At 46.4% G+C, this 17459-nt stretch overlaps 1 protein-coding gene across 5 annotated transcripts in view; it reads left to right on the top strand.

Moving 5' to 3' along the window:
• Nucleotides 1–4120: 4120 nt before the first annotated feature.
• ZSCAN2 (zinc finger and SCAN domain containing 2) overlaps nucleotides 4121–17459 on the top strand; it is a 29304-nt gene continuing 15965 nt past the window's right edge. For 2 of the 5 annotated variants that reach the window (XM_032623636.1, XM_032623635.1), the window contains exons 1-2: nucleotides 4121–4247; nucleotides 6285–6798. In XM_032623636.1, the coding sequence (XP_032479527.1) occupies nucleotides 6393–6798 (406 nt within the window). In that variant the 5' untranslated portion in view covers nucleotides 4121–4247; nucleotides 6285–6392. Of the gene's footprint in view, nucleotides 4248–4544; nucleotides 4575–6284; nucleotides 6799–10337; nucleotides 10383–12307; nucleotides 12330–17459 lie in introns of those variants that run through there. The other 3 variants (XM_032623639.1, XM_032623637.1, XM_032623638.1) reach the window with 3 other exon arrangements.

The raw sequence follows: 17459 nt of genomic DNA, 5'->3' as shown, positions 1-17459 counted from the left end.
AGGTCTCCAAAAAAATTTTTTTTTTCTCTTTCCAATGGTCAACTAAGTATTTTAGTGATAATTTTCTTCCTATGAACTAGCCTAGGGATACACTAGTGTGTGTAGTGTGTGATGTGTGTATAGTATGTGGCGTGGTATGTGTGTGCACGAACATGCAGGCATTTAATTTTTTTCCTTTTTTCTTCCTGTTTTTTGTAATTAGTCTTTACTTGTAATAGCTTGGGGGACACTGAAGATTATGGAGCTAGATTTCCTCTAAAACACCTCTCAAGCCACCCCTGATGCCACCCGGGCCTCTGTGTCTTGGCAAGCACCACCCCACACTGAGGCCACCTCCCGAGTCATTATGTCCAGCCCAGAGCACACTTGTGTCTCCCCAGAAACATTTTTGAATAGAGCAGTTCAGAATAGGGCATGGGAATGGGCCGGAGGTTGTAAATCCATTTTCCTTCTTGGCACCAGCGGGCTAGAAGAGCCCAGGCCAGCACAAGACAGCTGAAAAAGAGAAAAGTCAGCATCCACTGAGGGGCAACACAAGGTCCAGAGGGCCTCCCTCTGCCACACTAAATACAAACCATTCATAAAAAACAGGAAAAAGATACTGGTCTTGGGGGTAAAAAAATTCCATTCTGAAAAAGAAAAAATCCTGCTCTAGCTCTTCTTTTTACACAGGTATGTGTCATGTGATACTTAATTTCACAATTGTTCAGTAACACTTCCTTGGACTGAATTTCACCTTTCTCTCTTTAAAATAAACATTTCCCTGATCCCATTCTCTAGTTTCTCTTCCTGTCTGGGCACTCCTACGATGGAGCCCCTCTTTAGCCCTTTCTTTTTCTTTAGGCTGGTCTTACAGCATCCTACAACACTGTCCCTTTAAATGATTTTTTCCCAATCACACTTAGTGGCTAGGTTCTGTGGCCACTAAGCAACGAGACAACTAGCAAAAACGAGACACACCTTTCACACAACCAGAGCAGTCTCCCTTCTTACTCTGTCACAGAGGACAGATTAAGCAATGATGGGGGTCTTGGGTAGGGGGAGTTACTTCCTGCATCCTCAAGGCCCAAAGGCCCCTCTGCCTCACCTGCTCAGGTGTCATTGGCCCTGCTTTTTTTTTTTATTATAAATTTATTTATCTTTGGTTGCATTGGGTCTTCGTTACTGCATGGGCTTTCTCTAGTTGCAGCAAGCGTGGGCTACTCTGTTGTGGTACATGGGCTTCTCATTGCGGTGGCTTCTCTTTGTTGCGGAGCATGAGCTCTAGGCACGCGGGCCTCAGTAGTTGTGGCACGTGAGCTCAGTAGTTGTGGCTCCCGGGCTCTAGAGCGTAGGCTCAGCCATTGTGGCGCATGGGCTTAGTTGCTCCGCAGCACGTGGGATCTTCCCGGACCAGGGATCGAACCCATGTCCCCTGCAATGGCAGGCGGATTCTTAACTGCTGCGCCACCAGGGAAGTCCCCATTGGCCCTGATTTTAACTAGGTGTTACAGAAAGCAGGATCTGCCCATCCCCATCTTTTTCACCTCCATCAACTTGAGATGAGCTGGGAGCTCCCAAAAGGCCTTAAGCCGAGCATTCCTTGGGGTGAGTTTCCTTCTCGCTCAACATCTAAAGACAAGTAGTGACACATGTAGTTTCTGCCTGTCCAGTTTTTCCTAGAGGCCTTCAGTCTCCAGATTGGAGAACTCACCTTTGTGTGGGAGTAACAGTAAGGAAATCTAGGAGCCAGATCCAATCCCCTCTCCCCTGGTGGGTCCAGGGAGTGAGCATGTGATTTAGACTCAACCAACCAAATACTCTTTCCCTGGTCTGGAACCTTGAGAAGAAGGCAGGCAAACAGAGATGGCTGTAGCATCACTAGGGCTCATGGGGTGGGCAGACTGGGCTGTTTGTGCTAAGAGATTGTTGCTGTGGTTTGGGGGGCCTTACTCTCCTTTTCTTGGCCCCTAACTATTTTCAAGCCTGATACTTTACCTCCCATTTACTCTGCAAGTTCCCTGATATTCTTTCAATAAGTCCCTTTTAAGTTAGCCAGAGCTGTCCTTTGAAGCTTTTAGTCAAGAGTGCTCACTAGTAGAACGGAGCCTCTGTCATCCTTGTGGTTTGGTGGATGGAGAAAGGAATCACTTGGAGGACCAACCCTACTCACTGAACTGGGCTGTGTTTCTGGGCTTGCTTGCCACCCCAGGCTGGTCTTAGGGCACTGGCTTGGGTACCAGGACCATTATGCCAGGAATTTGGTCTTAAATGTGACTTGCTCTCTATCTAAATGTAGGGAAGTTCACACTGGCCAGGACCAACTTCTCAGAGAATCAGGCACAGGACAGAGATGGCTGGGTCCAGGATTCTCCTGTGACAAGATGGTGCCAGTTTCTTGTGGTCATGAGTTGGCTTGGGATAGAAGCAGAGAAAAATGAACTCTTAGGCTGCTGGGAAGTTTCAGCTGTATCCCAACCTCTAACCCCCTACCCCAAGCAAACAAATATTTTCCCTTTTGTGTAAATTTCCATTCCTCATGAGGATGAAAAAGTGGAGAAACAAACTTTGTTAATATAAGATCATGTCCAAGAATTATCATCCTCAATCATTTTGGAGATCTTGCTTTCTAGGAATGCTGACCACTGGAGAGGTGGTGGCTGGAAATTCTGCATCCGGGCACTCAGTGCAGACTTCTTAGGCCAGCCTGGAGGTGGGGCTGTCTGCATGTGGTCACTTTGGGCTAATAAATTAAGATGCTACCCTACCAGGGATGTAGCATTCAACAGCTGAACCTCACTTTGCATTTTTATACTTAAAGAGGTTAATTACTGAAAAATGGGTAAAATTCAAATAATCTTTAGAGTGGTGGACAGAACTTTCTAAGAGTGACACAAAACTCAGAAGCTATAAAGAGACAAGACTGACAAATCTGACGCCATAAACATGTCAAATTTCTATATTAAAAAACAGCAAAAAGCGAACAGCAAAGTGAGAAAACTAGCAGCAACTTCTATGACAAACAAAGGAATCATTTTCTTAATATACTAAGAGCTTTTACGAGTAAATGCAATTTAAAAAAAGGGAAGGAGATAGGAACAGTCAGTTCATAGAAAATGAGATTAAAATCACCAATAATCATGAAACATGTCTCAAACATTCATGAAATTTTCATGAAAATGAAATTTAAATGAAAATTAAAACAAATGTAATCATTTAATTGTGCATGCCCCCAATAATTGCTCTGTACAAAAATACACCACTGTTCTATCACAGGCCATTAAGAGTGTCTTTCTCTCTTTTCTTATATTTCTCCCTTGGGTTTCCAGGCAGTTACTCACCTGCTGTCATGGGACAGCCATTTCTTTAAAAGCGCCAACCGTGGGAACCCCACAGTAGAGGCCAATTTCCCACTCTCACCTCCCAGTGCTGACACTGACAATAAGTAACACTGGGTAAGTATTGATACTAAAATGGAGACTTCGAGCATGTGTGCTAGGGGCGGTGTCCCTGCGAGGGAGGTGATGATGGGGCGGGTTCCATGCAAGAGGAGATAGACGAAAGAATGCGAGTTCTGCTGCAGAAGAGGCGGGACAGGGCTTTCCTCCAGACCCTGAAACACCACGTGCGAAAACAAAGGGGTGTGCAAAAGCCAGGTGCAAGTGTGGATCTGCAAGCTGTGGGAGGGCCGCCGAGCTCGGCGGGAAGGGACTTCTCCCGAGCGGATTCCTTTCCTGCTCAGGGACTACTTTCGGCCGTCGAGGGGCCTGACAAAATTACTTGCCTCACAGTTAACGGCTGAAAGGGAGCTTCCATTCAACTTTCCCTTTTCATAGAGAACTATATGGAGGATTTAAAGAAGTGAAATGACCCGTCCCAGGTCACAGCTCTGGCCCACACTGGGGTCCTGACTGCCAGTCGGCAGATTTTCCTTTCTCTAGCCCTACCGCACTGCACAGGGTATCAATCCCAAACTCTGCTCCGTGCCCCGCGGTCGGAGTCTGCTCGATGGACTACACCTCCCACAATGCCTTTGGCCCAGGCTCCCTCCCTCCGCCCGGCTGGGTCCGTATCCGCCAATAGGAAAACAGAGTTTCCAGGTGCAGTTCTCGGTGGCCAATGAGCGCGGCGGAGGGCGGGCCTCTCCCGTCCATTGTTCTCGGTGCCCCTCGGGCTTGAGCCACCTTGACTCCGGAGGTGCCGGGCAGTGCCCGGGGGCGCTTTTGCGCGCGGAGCGACCGCGGGATTGGCATCTGGTCTCTGGAGAGGTGAGCCCGGAGAGCCACAGCTGGAGCCGCGCGGGCCGGGAGAGCAGCCCGAGGCAAGGGGATAACGGGCCTGGAGCCAGTGCGGGCAGCCCTGTTGGGGGAGGGGCGTCGGGGGCTCTGTCCCCGTCCCGCGGGCCCCCATTCTCCCGGTTTAGGCGCCCGGTTGGCTCAGCGACCGGACATGGACTCTTCTCCCTAGCGGTGAGCTCCGTGTACATCCAACCAGGGGGGCAGAGTTTAGACTGGAAGGCACAGTGGACGACATCCCGAGCAGCTCATTTTACAGATGGGGAAACTGAGCTTCAGAGGGGGCGCGGCTTGCCCCAGGTGAGACAGCAAATTAACTGACTAGGAACGGTTTTCCTGGGCTCCCAGTTAAGAGTTGTGTTATATCTGTGCTTCTTTTAGCCATTTGGTGAATACATATTGAGAGCTTCGGTGTTTCCACTAGCTTTTCTTTTTTGTTCTTTTTTTAAAAAGTTTTTCCTTCCCTGTTTTTTTTGTGTGTGGGGGTTATCTGAGTCTAAGATGTAGTGACGATTTTTAAAAATAACTTTTCATTGCCTTTTAGTCTTTATTTTAAATAATTTGTCATTTCATTGCTCTCAACATTTTGTAGAATTTCTGTCCAGGTTTTTTTTTTCCTTGTGTATGTGTTCATTTTTAAAAGGAATTGGGGTCATACTATGTCTATGGTTTTTTTGCCTTGCTGGTTTTGTTTTTATCCATTAATTTTCATATTATGATTATTTTAAATAATTAATGATTAATAATTATTGTCAGCATAATTTAAAAATTTTTTAAAATACATAGAGCAGAGTGCACAAATCTTAAATTTCATATGTATGCTCTTATTGCAACCATTGTTAAATCAAGATATAGAACATTTCCAGCTCCACTGGGCCCCTTCTCAGTAACGGTCCCTCAGAAGGTAGCCATTATTACATTAGCACAGTTTATTTTATTTAATTAATGAATTAATTTATTTATTTTCGGCTGCATTGGGTCTTTGTTGCTGTGCGCGGGCTTTCTCTAGTTGCTGCGAGCGGGGGCTACTTTTTGTTGCAGTGAGCGGGCTTCTCATTGCGGTGGCATCTCTTGTTGGGGAGCATGGGCTCTAGGCGCGCGGGCTTAAGTAGTTGTGGCACACGGGCTCAGTAGTTGTGTCTCTCAGGCTCTAGAGCTCAGGCTCAGTAGCTGTGGCGCACGGGCTTAGTTGCTCCGTGGCATGTGGGCTTTTCCTGGACCACGGCTCGAACCTGTGTCTCCTGCATTGGCAGGAGGATTCTTAACCAGGGAAGTCCCACATTAGCATAGTTTTTAATATATTTTACTGTATGAATGTGCCATAATTAACCATTCTCCTGCTGCTGGAATTTTAAGGTGTCAAGTTTTCTTTTTGCAATTAGAAACAATGTTATGGTTGTGTATCCTTGCAAATAAATTTCTCTTTACAAAGATGGTTATTTTAAAAAATAAATTCCTGAGGGGCCAAGGCTGGATCTAAGAGTACAAACATTTTAAAACTTCATATTTTAAAATATGGTAATAATGCAGTTGAGGTATTTCCTTCCATCCAGTGAGCATCAAAGTGTCTTGACATCTGATCCTTTGCAAATCCTTGAGAGGTCCCCTTCAGATAAGAAGAATAGGTGTTATTATCTCTACTTATTAGGTGGTCAGTGAGGTTGTGTGACTGAGTTGTATGTTAGGTCAAGGTCACTCTGCAGCAAGTCTGAACTGACTTAGGGCAGGATAACTCAGTCCTGGGTTCTTGCGAGGACTTTGAATTTCTGTTATTCATGCTTTGGTCTTTTGGAAAGAAAAATACTCTATTTTTTGTGCTTGTGATTCTTCTTAACTTCTCTTGCCATAGAGATGTTTTCAGGAATAAGCCATTTTTCCTTTAAGAGGGACAGGAAACTTCTGTTGATTTGCGGATGTAAGAATTATTTGGTGGCCTGACCTGGGCTGCTGTGAGTTAGATTGTTTTAGGACAGTTTACTTATTGATTCTAGTTCTCTTTCTCATTCTTAGCCAGACTCCTTGTTGAAATTTGAGGAGGGTGCTGTCTTCTCAGAGAGCCTGGCTGGAGAAGACTGAAGGTCAAGGTTAGAAGCCTGAGTGATTCCCCCCAGAACGTGGATGATGGCCTCGGAGGTGCCGAGAGTAACCACTCCCCTGAGCCCCTTAGTCCGTGTCCCTCAAGAGGAAGATGACCAGGAAGAGGAGGTCGCCACCATGATCCTGGAAGACGACTCCTGGGTGCAGGAAGCTGTGCTGCAGGAGGATGGCCCTGAGTCGGAGCCCTTTCCCCAGAGCGCCGGCAAGGGCAGCCCCCATGAGGAGGTGGCCGGAGGGCCACAGGGTGCCCTTGGCCGTCTTCGAGAGCTCTGCCGGCGCTGGCTGAGGCCAGAGGTGCACACCAAGGAGCAAATGCTGACCGTGCTGCCAAGGGAAATTCAGGCCTGGCTGCAAGAGCATCGGCCCGAGAGCAGCGAGGAGGCGGTGGCCCTGGTGGAAGATTTGACCCAGACCCTTCGGGACAGTGGTGAGATGCAGAACCTCATAGGGAGAGGGTGGGAGCAGCCCTCTGAGATGGAAGAGTGTGGTGTTTGCAGAGGAGGAGAAGGTGGTATCCAGGACTGAGTTCGGGTCAGCCCCATCCCTCTACTCTGTCTGCAGGTGATCAGCACATTGTCACCCCAAAATGCCCTGGTTGTGTGCAGTGACAGTTCCAGAATTTCAGTATAAGAGGGGCTTAGAGGACTATTCTCAGAGCCAGATTTACGTAGTTAGCACAATTTTTTTGTGTATGGTTGGAGCGGTTGGGAAGCTGATGGAGGTTATGGGATGAGGGGCTGAAGACCCCCATAAACCACCCCTTGGCACTTTCACCCACTTGTGCAATAAACTTCCAAATATTTAAGTTCCAGCAGTTAGAAAAACCAAATCCTGTTTTGAAAAAGTGATTATTTTTGTGAAATCAAGGTGAATGACGAGTAAGCCAGCTAAAGCCAGCTAATAACTAGGGACTTATCTGTGGTATAAAGTCATCCCAGGCTCTTAAAAGAGTAATTCCAAACCTGAGCTTTTTGCAACAGTTAATTTATTTGTCTCTTGTGTTATTAATACGTTGTGGGACCCATGCACGCCGTTCAACCACTCTGCCTCCATTCTGGTCTTCAGTTGTAAACGGGACTGCCTTGCTTACCAGATATTTACTTCAGATCTACCTGTGCCCCTAGGACTGTTTCAGGACCCCTGGGAACCAATGGCTGCCTCTGTGAGGATGTTCAGGGAACGGAGTGGGGAGAGGAGAGGAGAGGAGAGGTCAGAGAAGGCTTCACAGAGGATGTGACACTTGAGCAGGAGTTGAGCTGGAGGGGGGTTTGGAAAGGCGCAGGGCAGGGGGAGGGTGTGGCATCCCAATGGAGCTGAGGCTCAGAAGGGTGGACCCGTGTGGGATCGGTGGGATGACCATATAAGGAAGGCTGGCTGATTTGGAGTGGAAAGTGTGTTTTTAGGAAGGGGTAGGAAGGAGGGTCTGGGGGAAGGGTGGGTGAGGTTTAGACCAAATGTCTTTGGCCTCAGCAAATTCTAAACTAGGGCCCCAGGGGCATGGGAGGAAGCTGAGCTTAGCAACAGGATGCAGGTTTGATTACAGGAGGGAGAGGCCGGAGGGAAGAGAGCAGCCAGGAAGCTGTCTGGATGCTGGATGGGCAGTGATAGGGGTGGGTCCAAGGTGGGGACTGCAGGGGAAGAGGAGGAGACTGGATGCATGTGAGAAAGAACTAATAGTAACCCTAGCCAGCACTGATGGATCCTTTTTGTGGGCCAGCCGGCGTGCCTAGCATCTGATATGCAAAACTCACATAAACTCTCAGAGAGCCTGGCTGGAGAAGACTGAAGGTCAAGGTTACAAGCCTGAGTGATTCCCCCAAGAACGTGGATGATGGCCTCGGAGGTGCTGAGAGGAACCACTCCCCTGAGCCCCTTAGTCCAGGTCCCTCAAGAGGAAGATGACCAGGAGGAGGAGGTCGCCGTCATGATCCTGGAAGACGACTCCTGGGTGCAGGAAGCTGTGCTGCAGCTTGGAGACAAGCGGAATTATCATCACAAGCGGAATTATCATCACCGGGGAAGATAAGTGACTCCCTTAAGGTCTCGCAGCTAGTACGAGGCTGAACCAGGATGCCAGCTCAGGGGTCTGAGGACGTGGCTAATGTTCTTAAGCATTTCGTCACATCTGATGCAAAGTCATAGTTGCCGGTGGGATGTTGGAAAGAGGGGCTGCAGATGAGTAAGACAAAGGTGACTAACTCAGAGGCATCTAGTCTAGAGGATTCAGAAGGCTGGAAAGGGAAGGTGGTTTGGGGACAGAGTTGTAACAATGCCCAGGGACTTCGGAGATGTGAGTATAAAGCTGTCCTTTGGAGAAAAGGGTGGTCATGGAGGGCCACCTGTGAGCCCAGGCCTTCACTGAGCACCTCACATGTCCATCTTGCTGATAATCCCATGAGGTGGGTGGAACTGTCATTTTACAGATGAGGAAATGGAAGTTCAACAAGGTCAAGCTCTTCCTTGAGGTCACACAGCTGGTTAGTGATGGAGCCGGCATTGAAACTCCAGTCTGTTTGCTTCTACGTGTGTTTGGTAGATCCCAGGTTTTATTTGAAGCAAAATACCTGATTTTCTTTGGCCCTGAAAAATAGCTTTTAATTTTACTCTTCCTACTTAAAAAAGCAAAAGCCTCTCATCCTGTTTAAAAACCTGTTTACTATGTAACAAGTTTGTGATGAACCTCAGGCTCTTCAATGAGATGCTAAAGAGAGGCCAGAGGGGTGGAAGGCTGAGGAGAAACCTCTGGGGTTACTGTTCAGTTGGGGAAGTCACAAAGCAGGGCGTCAAGTCTCATCAGGTGTCTCTGAGGCAATGACAGGCTCCCACTGTGACAGCCCTCCCCACCTGGCTTGCTGGAGAGGCTTTGTGCCTTTCATCTTTCACGGAACATCCCAGATGGGGAATGTCCCAGACTGAATGGGCTTGTCAGTGCTCTCATTTCTGCCATTGAGATCGTCTTTGTTGGTTTTCATTTGTCTAACACATGCTCCTGACCTGCCTTATGATTACTCAGAGGAACCTCTGCAGTGATCTCCATCCCTTCTCAAACATTTACTCAACATAAGACCACTTGATCTCTAGTCTGTTTGTCCAGCTCGGGACCTTTGGTCACATTTACCCAGCACATTTTCAAGGCCTGGTTAGACAGTGGTTGTTTAATATTTGACTAGCAGGCACCTCTAGGTGTTCACAGTTAAAATATCTTAAAATTCCAGTTGAGATTGGACCTATATTAATAGTTTAAGTGGTAAAGCTCATCTCTCTTTGTGTTTCCCAAGGGCATTTTGATCCCCATACCCAGCCCTATTTCAGGCTCTTGGTATTTCACCTGAACTCTCGCAGCAGCCTCCAAAGGGAACCTGCCTTCAGCCTCTTTCCCCTGCTCCACTCCTACCTGAGTGATCGGGCACTCTCCTGCTTAAAAATCTTCTTGAGTTCCCCAGTGTCTCCAAATCAACCATGACCTCTTTGTTCTGCTTGCAGCCCCGTGGCCCTGTGTGACCTGGCCCAGGTGCCCATGGCTGGTCCTCCTCTGATCCCCTTGCCACAGCTCTTGCTTCATTCAGACCAGATCTTGATGTTTCTTGAACATAATCTGTACTTGCTGGCATTCACCTGTGCTGCTGAGTTTTGACTTGGAGTGGCCTTGTCCATCCCTGTGTGATAAAATCCTGGTCTTCCTTTGAGTGCACACCTTTGGAGACCTGCTCCATAAAGCTGTCCTTACTTCCGGCCCCTGTTTCCTGTCCCCAGTTCAACCCGCCTGAGAGCATCTCTGATCACCTCTGCTAGAAGTCATCTCCCCCAGAATATTTGGATTCTCCTCCTCTCTTGGCTTTGTATCGTATTCTGTCTTGTTTTCTATTTGTATGAATACTCATTTTATTTCTTCTAGGAACCTATAAAATCCCCAAAGTCAAGGAACCTATCTTTTTCTTAACCTTTTTCTTTTTTTTTTTTTTTAAGCTCTCACAGTACCCAGCACAGTGCCCTGTACGTAGTGGGGACCCAGTAAGTATTTTCGGGATGAGGAAATGAATCCTTCCAGCCTCCCTGCAGGTGTGGAGAAGCTCACCTGCTGGGTCCATGAAAGAGGCAGATAGCTGCTTCCTTCCAGGCTTATCTGCCTCTCCTTGAGAAAGCCAAGCTAAGTTTTGTTTTAAAACAAAATGGGCTCAGGACTTCCCTGGCGGTCCAGTGGTTGGGACTTCGCCTTCCAATGCAGGGGGTGCAGGTTCAGTCCCTGGTTGGGGAGCTAAGATCCCACATGCCTCATGGCCAAAAAACCAAAACACAAAACAGGAGCGATACTGTAACAAATTCAAAGACTTTGAAAATGGTCAATATCAAAAAATATCTTAAAAAAAAAAAAAAAGGTCAAGCCCAAAGTTGGCAGAACGTAGCCAGGTATATTTCCAAATCTAGAAAGGGAGACTAGGTAGGACTGCAGCTTAGACATGGGAGAATTCTTAGGCCGGTAGGCAAGTCAAGCAGCTTAGTCCGGCAAGAGAGCACCTACTCTTAGGTTTTCGTTCTTGGAAGCTCTGTATTAATCCTTTGTTTATATTCAGCAAACTCAGTGAATATTATCATATTTATGCTGTTAACAAAGATGTTTATAAACATAGAGAACATGTTTCTGAGTATGGAGGTGGGTGCTATTGCCATTTCTCAAATTCCAGAGGCTCAAGGATATCTCCCTTCATGGCCTGAGAATAAACCAGTAGGTGGCCTTTCTCACCTGTTGTTATCCAGCCAAACTGGTAGGAGTAGTCCATGGGACTGGCAGCATTTACTTGAAGGGACAAACTTTGGATTTGGAAACCTAAGGTATGGTGAATCCACACCTCAGGGAGGACAGTTGCCTGGAGGTCTCTTGCACCGGGGAGCTGGTCTTGGATGTGGCCACCAGCACACAAATGCCAGAGAAAATGAAACTGTTGTGGGCTGGACGTGGAAGCCACAGTAGGGCATCACTGGTCCTGTGGAGACCATCCATCCAGTGATGTGCTCTTTCTTTTTATTTTTTAAAAAATAAATTTATTTATTTGTTTTTGGCTGTGTTGGTTCTTCCTTGCTGTGTATGGAGTTTCCCTAGTTGTGGCGAGCAGGGGCTACTCTTCGTTGCGGTGCATGAGCTCTAGGCGCGCAGGCTTCAGTAGGTGTGGCTCGCGGGCTCTAGAGCGCAGGCTCAGTAGTTGTGGCGCACGGGCTTAGTTGCTCCGCGGCATGTGGGATCTTCCCGGACCAGGGCTCGAACCCGTGTCCCCTGCATTGGCAGGCAGATTCTTAACCACTGCACCACCAGGGAATTCCTGCACTCTTTCTTTTTAGATAAGATTGGCCCACATGGTTCACACCTGGCAGCTGTGTTTTTAGCCTGTTTCACAGGCCTGTTGAAAGACCATTTATGAAAAGCACTAGTTACCTGTGTTGCGGGTTACAAATTACTGATGTAAAACCCAATACACTTCCATTTTTTTCCTGGTGACTTGGAGAATGAGAACCCCAATTTTCCAGGGCAATCTTGAGTATTTGTCCTTGTAAAGCATCAAAATGTCTCAAATTCCAATAGCTGGCAGCCAAACCATACCTCTCAGAATGTCTCACATCGGTCTGTAAGAGGCCTGGGCCCTGGGGCCAGAAGTCGTTTCTCAAATTGTATGGCCTCATTTTCGGTTCAGAAAGTATAGTCACTAGAGTTGAGACAGCTTGTCCTTGAACTGTTCTCTAATTGCTCTACCCACCCTCATCTCACTTTCTGTATGAAGTAAGGGGAAAAATACCTTTAGAGCCCGGAGACCAGTGGACTCATGCCACAGCGGCCTCCCCAAGATAACCCCAGACCAGTGTGGTTGCAGCATCAGGCTGAAAGGGGAAATGCTCCTCTCCTAACAGATTCTTTTTTTTTTTTTTTTTTTTTTTTGGCCAAATAGCACGGCTTGCAGGATCTTAGTTACCCAACCAGGGATCGAACCCAAGCCCCCTGCAGTGGAAGCTCGGAGTCTTAACCACTGGACCGCCAGGGAAGTCCCTTACAGATTCATTTTATCTCATAGAAGCTCCACCACCCAAAAAAGAAACTGCTGCCATCAGAGGGGAGCAAAGGGGAAATTATGGGGCTCAAAATTGATAGACTCGTGACATATAAATCCTCTGACCATTAGTGTGGGGTCCCTGTGCCATCAGCATCATCTGGGAGTGTGTTAAAAATGAAATCCCCGGGCCTCCCTTCAGACCTACTGAACCGGAAACTCTGGGGGCGGCGTCCAGCACGTGGGTTTAACAAGCCCTCCAGGTGATCCTGATTCAGCCACCAGTTTGAGAACCACTGTGCTAGGCCTATGGTTCTCAGACTTCTCATTGGGGTCCTGGAACCCACTCCAGGGATTCTGATTTTCTGATTTAGTTGGCACGGGGTGTGGCCCAGGCAAGGGAGTTTTGAAAGCTTACCAGGTGGTTCTAAGGTGCAGTGAAGTTTAAAAACCACTGCTCTAGAGCCTTGTTACTCAGAATGTGGTCCATGCACCAAAAACAGGTGTCACCTGGGAGCTTGCTAGAAAGGCATATACCTCGGTCTCAGCCTAGCCCCACTGGAGCAGAATCTGCATTTACCAAGATCTCCAGGTGATTTCATATGCACTGTGAAGTTCGAGAAGCACTCCTCTAGACTAGTCAGGAATGGAGATTATCAACTTCAAACCTACTCTTGTCCAACAGGTGAGCTGAGAGTCACAGCTGACCTCTCCAGCCATCCTCAGCATCACACCTGGCTTTTGGTGGGCACAGGCAGCAGCTTACCTATTTTGAGCTTGCTGGCCCAGCAAAAATGCTCCCTTGGTGACAGCAAATGAACAAATACTTCCATTTTTGTTAATAAGGGGAGTGAAGAGTGGTGCAGGGTTGTAAAGGTATATGTCTTTTTAAAGCCACAATTCTCAGTTTCAAGACAAAAACACTTTCAATTCACTTAAATATTTGAAGTGTATACTATACAGAACTCTTAGAGAGATGTAACATTATAACCGTAACTGTTTGGCAATCATTCATTTAAACCAATAACATCTCCTTGCTGTTTTTACCAGCGCTTTGTCTTTCAGGCAGTCAGAGTTCAGGGGGAACAACGGTCCAGTCACTCAGGCACTATCAGGTTCCCTCCAGTCTTGCCAGGGCAGCGCCCCGATAGGGAGAGCCCCACTTGGACATCAACTGTATCAGAATTACAGACCCACTTCTGCATTTTAGACCAGTGGCTCTGACCATGGTGTTGAGACACAGCGGTATGTCACAATCAGGGGGGAAGGACCTTACAAGAATTCTGAGCTTAACACACATTAAAGCACCAAAGTTTGTGACGAGTTATGTCATTGTTATAGATAAATTACAGCAAATTCAGGCTTATCCCCATATTGACAGCAATTTTTCTTACACTTATTCTGGTACGCTTTCTAGCATGGGAGAGAAAGCAGAGGCCTCTGGCCAGGCAGGAGGACACACGTGTCTCTGTGCATTCCATGGGAATGTGCTGTGCATGTGAGTCTAGAGCCCATGTCAAGGGCAGGAAAATACAAGATCCATTGATTTAGACCGAGCTGCAATTGTCTAGTAACCAGTAAGGGCCCTATGGCAATTCAGGAATCGTTCAGTGGATGCACCGTTCAGTAGATGGACTGTTCAGTGGATGGTGTTTGGACAGTGTTCTGACCCTTTTGAAAAAACTAAAACTGGATCTCTACTTCACAAGTTACACAGAAATCAATTCCAGATGAGTTATAGATCTATACTGTAAAAGATCTGGAATCAGCTATAGGAGAGTATTTTTGTAATCTTGCAGTGGGGTGGGACTTCTTAATCTTAAACAAGACAGAAATCGTCGAAGCTAAATTGAACTCATGGAAACAGAAAAAGTCTTTTATATGAAAAAGATACTGTGGGGACTTCCCTGGTGGTGCAGTGGTTAAGAATCCACCTGCCAATGCAAGGGACACGGGTTCGAGCCCTGGTCCGGGAAGATCCCACATGCCACGGAGCAACTAAGCCCGTGCGCCACAACTACTGAACCTGCGCTCTAGAGCCCGTGAGCCACAACTACTGAGACTGCATGCTACAGCTACTGAAGCCCGCATGCCTAGAGCCTGTGCTCCACAGCAAGAGAAGCCACCACAATGAGAAGCTCGAACACCGCAACGAAGAGTAGCTCCTGCTCGCCGCAACTAGAGAAAGCATGTGTGCAGCAACGAAAACCCAACACAGCCATAAATAAATAAATAAGGTACTATGAACAAAGTTCAACAAAAATGCACAGACTGGGAGGAGGTGTCTGCAACAAAGTCTGCAGTGTAGCAGATAAGAGTCAAAATCTTGCTCTGTAAGAGCATCTACAAGTCATAAGAAATTGTCAACCCAGTAGAATAGAAGGTAAAAGATATGATCCTGCAATTTAGAAATGAATAAAAACAAATTATATCCATATGAAAAGATTTTCAACCTTACAAATTACCAGGGAAATACCCATTAAAGCAAGATACTATTCTTTTGCCTGTTAGGCCATCAGAAATTGAATAGTGTTTCTAAGAATTCTCTGCCTTTTTGAGCATTAACTGCATCTTTTAAAATTAATTCCAGAATTTTTCTAGTAAGTAATGTATCAACTTTTTTTTTTTTTTTTTTTTTTTTTTTTTGTGGTACGCGGGCCTCTCACTGTTGTGGCCTCTCCCATTGCGGGGCACAGGCTCTGGATGCACAGGCTCAGTGGCCATGGCTCACGGGCCCAGCCACTCTGCGGTATGTGGGATCCTCCCGGACTGGGGCATGAACCCATGTCCCCAGCATTGGAAGGTGGACTCTCAACCACTGTGCCACCAGGGAAGCCCTGTATCAACTGTTTTAAATTTGGTAAGAGTACATAAAATGATATATAAAAGCCATATTCTTTTTTCTTGTTATGGTGGTAAAATATATAACATAAAATTACCATTTTAACCATTTCTAGGTGTACAGTTCAGTGGCATTAAGTACGTTCACATTGTTGTGCAACCGTCACCACCATCCATCTCCAGAAATTTTTCCTCTTCCCAAACTGAAACTCCATACCCATTAACAGTAATTCCGGGCTTCCCTGGTGGCACAGTGGTTAAGGATCCGCCTGCCAATGCAGGGGACACGGGTTCGATTCCTGGTCCAGGAAGATCCCACATGCCGCAGAGCAGCTAAGCCCGTGCACCACAACTGCTGAAGCCCGCGTGCCTAGAGCCCGTGCTCCGCGACAAGAGAAGCCACTGCAATGAGAAGCCCGTGCACTGCAACAAAGAGCCCCTGCTCACTGCAACTAGAGAAAGACCGCGCGCAGCAACGAGGATCCAACGCAGCCAAATATGACTAACTAAATAACTAAATAAAATCTATTTAAAAAAAAAACCCCACTAACTCCCCTTCTCTCCCCACAACCCCTGGCAACCACCATTCTGCTTTCTGTCTCTATGAATTTGCTCTAGTAGTTTCGGGGGAGATCAAAACATTTAGAAAATGAGACCCCCTTCTCTCCTGTTTCCTTAATGCCTGACTCATCTCTGAGTTTTCTCTGCTGGAGATCTGGCCGTCCAACCGCTTGCTCACAAGCCTGCTTCCTCAGAAGCCTGCCTCCCCGTATCCAGTCTCATCCACAAAATATGTTCATTTTGAAATAGCAAACACTTTCTACTGGTGAAGTTCTTTTTTAAAGAAAATTCCCAGCTCCTACCATCTCATCCCACCTCTACTCTTTAATATGTTGATGACATTATTCCCCTTTTATCTGACCACATCAGCTTCTGAGTTTTCACTTTCTTAATTGACCACCCACAGAAAAAGAGACTTGCCCGCAGTTGACTTAATTTCACCAGTGTCACCGTTTCTTGAGGAGGAGCTTGGGAGGAACCAGGATCCCTCATCCTTCCCAGCTCAGTGATTTTTTTTTTTTCCCATTTGGAGGCCCTTGTTAAGTCAGATCGCCCGAAGGGTGCTCTTTTCTGTCCTTTAGAAAGGCTCCCGTGCCTCTGTGTTATCAGAGACCAACCTTAAAAGAACTCTCAGCCTTCCTTTGGCCTTCCCTGGAGTATAACAGTCTTGAGTCTTTGTCTACGTAAAGGAGGATAGGACTGGTCCTTAAGCAGCAGACAGTGAGGGGGTTATTGGGTCAGGATGCTGCTCAGATGGGCCTCTGCAGTGAGGTGGCAGAGGAAGATAATCACACAAATTAAGCATCATGTCTAAAGGCTCCCAGATTTTAAAGGAATTCTCTCATATTCTTGTCTAATAGTTCAGTACTCATTTTTTTCCCTTTAAATCTTTGATCTATTTGAGATTTGTCCTAGTATGGGTCCAACTGAAATTTTTCCATTTGACTTAACTGGTTGTTCCCAGCATCATGAATGCTGGTGTCTTTTGGATGTGGTGTCTTTTCTCCATGGATTTGAGAGGCTACCCTTATATTCAACATATGTTAAATTCCCATGGTCATAGAGATTATTTTTTTCTGTTCCACTGGTCTGTCTATCCATGAGCCACCTGAATTAAGTTCCGAATTCACATGTATTAAATTCTGGACTCACATGTCTACTGAGTCTATTTCTGGAGGTTTGGTTTTGTTTCATTGGTCTGATTGTCTATTAATGTTTTAATTAGAGTAAGTCCCCTACATACAAACAAGTTCTGTTCCGAGAGCATGTGCGTAAGTCCAGTTTGTTCATTAAGTCCAACAAAGTTAGCCTAGGTACCCAGCTAACACAATCGGCTATGTGGTATTGTACTGTAACAGGTTTATAATACTTTTCACACAAATACTACATAACAAACACAAAAAATAAAACATTTTTAATTTGAAAGTACAGTACCTTGAAAAGTACAGTAGTAGAGTACAACAGCTGGCATCCAGGGGCACGTTCATGTCTTTGAAAGTTCGTAACTTGAAGGTTCGTATGTAGGGGACTTACTGTATTGAGATTTTATGTTTTAACATTTGACAGAGATAGTTGCCCCCTGCCTTACTCCGCTCATTTCAGTCAGTAATCTTATCTACAATAATGTTTATTTTTGTACTGTTAAAGACTC

The sequence above is a fragment of the Phocoena sinus genome, chromosome 2 (assembly GCF_008692025.1).
Source record: "Phocoena sinus isolate mPhoSin1 chromosome 2, mPhoSin1.pri, whole genome shotgun sequence".
NCBI lineage: Eukaryota > Metazoa > Chordata > Mammalia > Artiodactyla > Phocoenidae > Phocoena > Phocoena sinus.
Note: the sequence above shows the minus strand (reverse complement) of the source record. Positions and strands in the feature narration are given on the sequence as shown.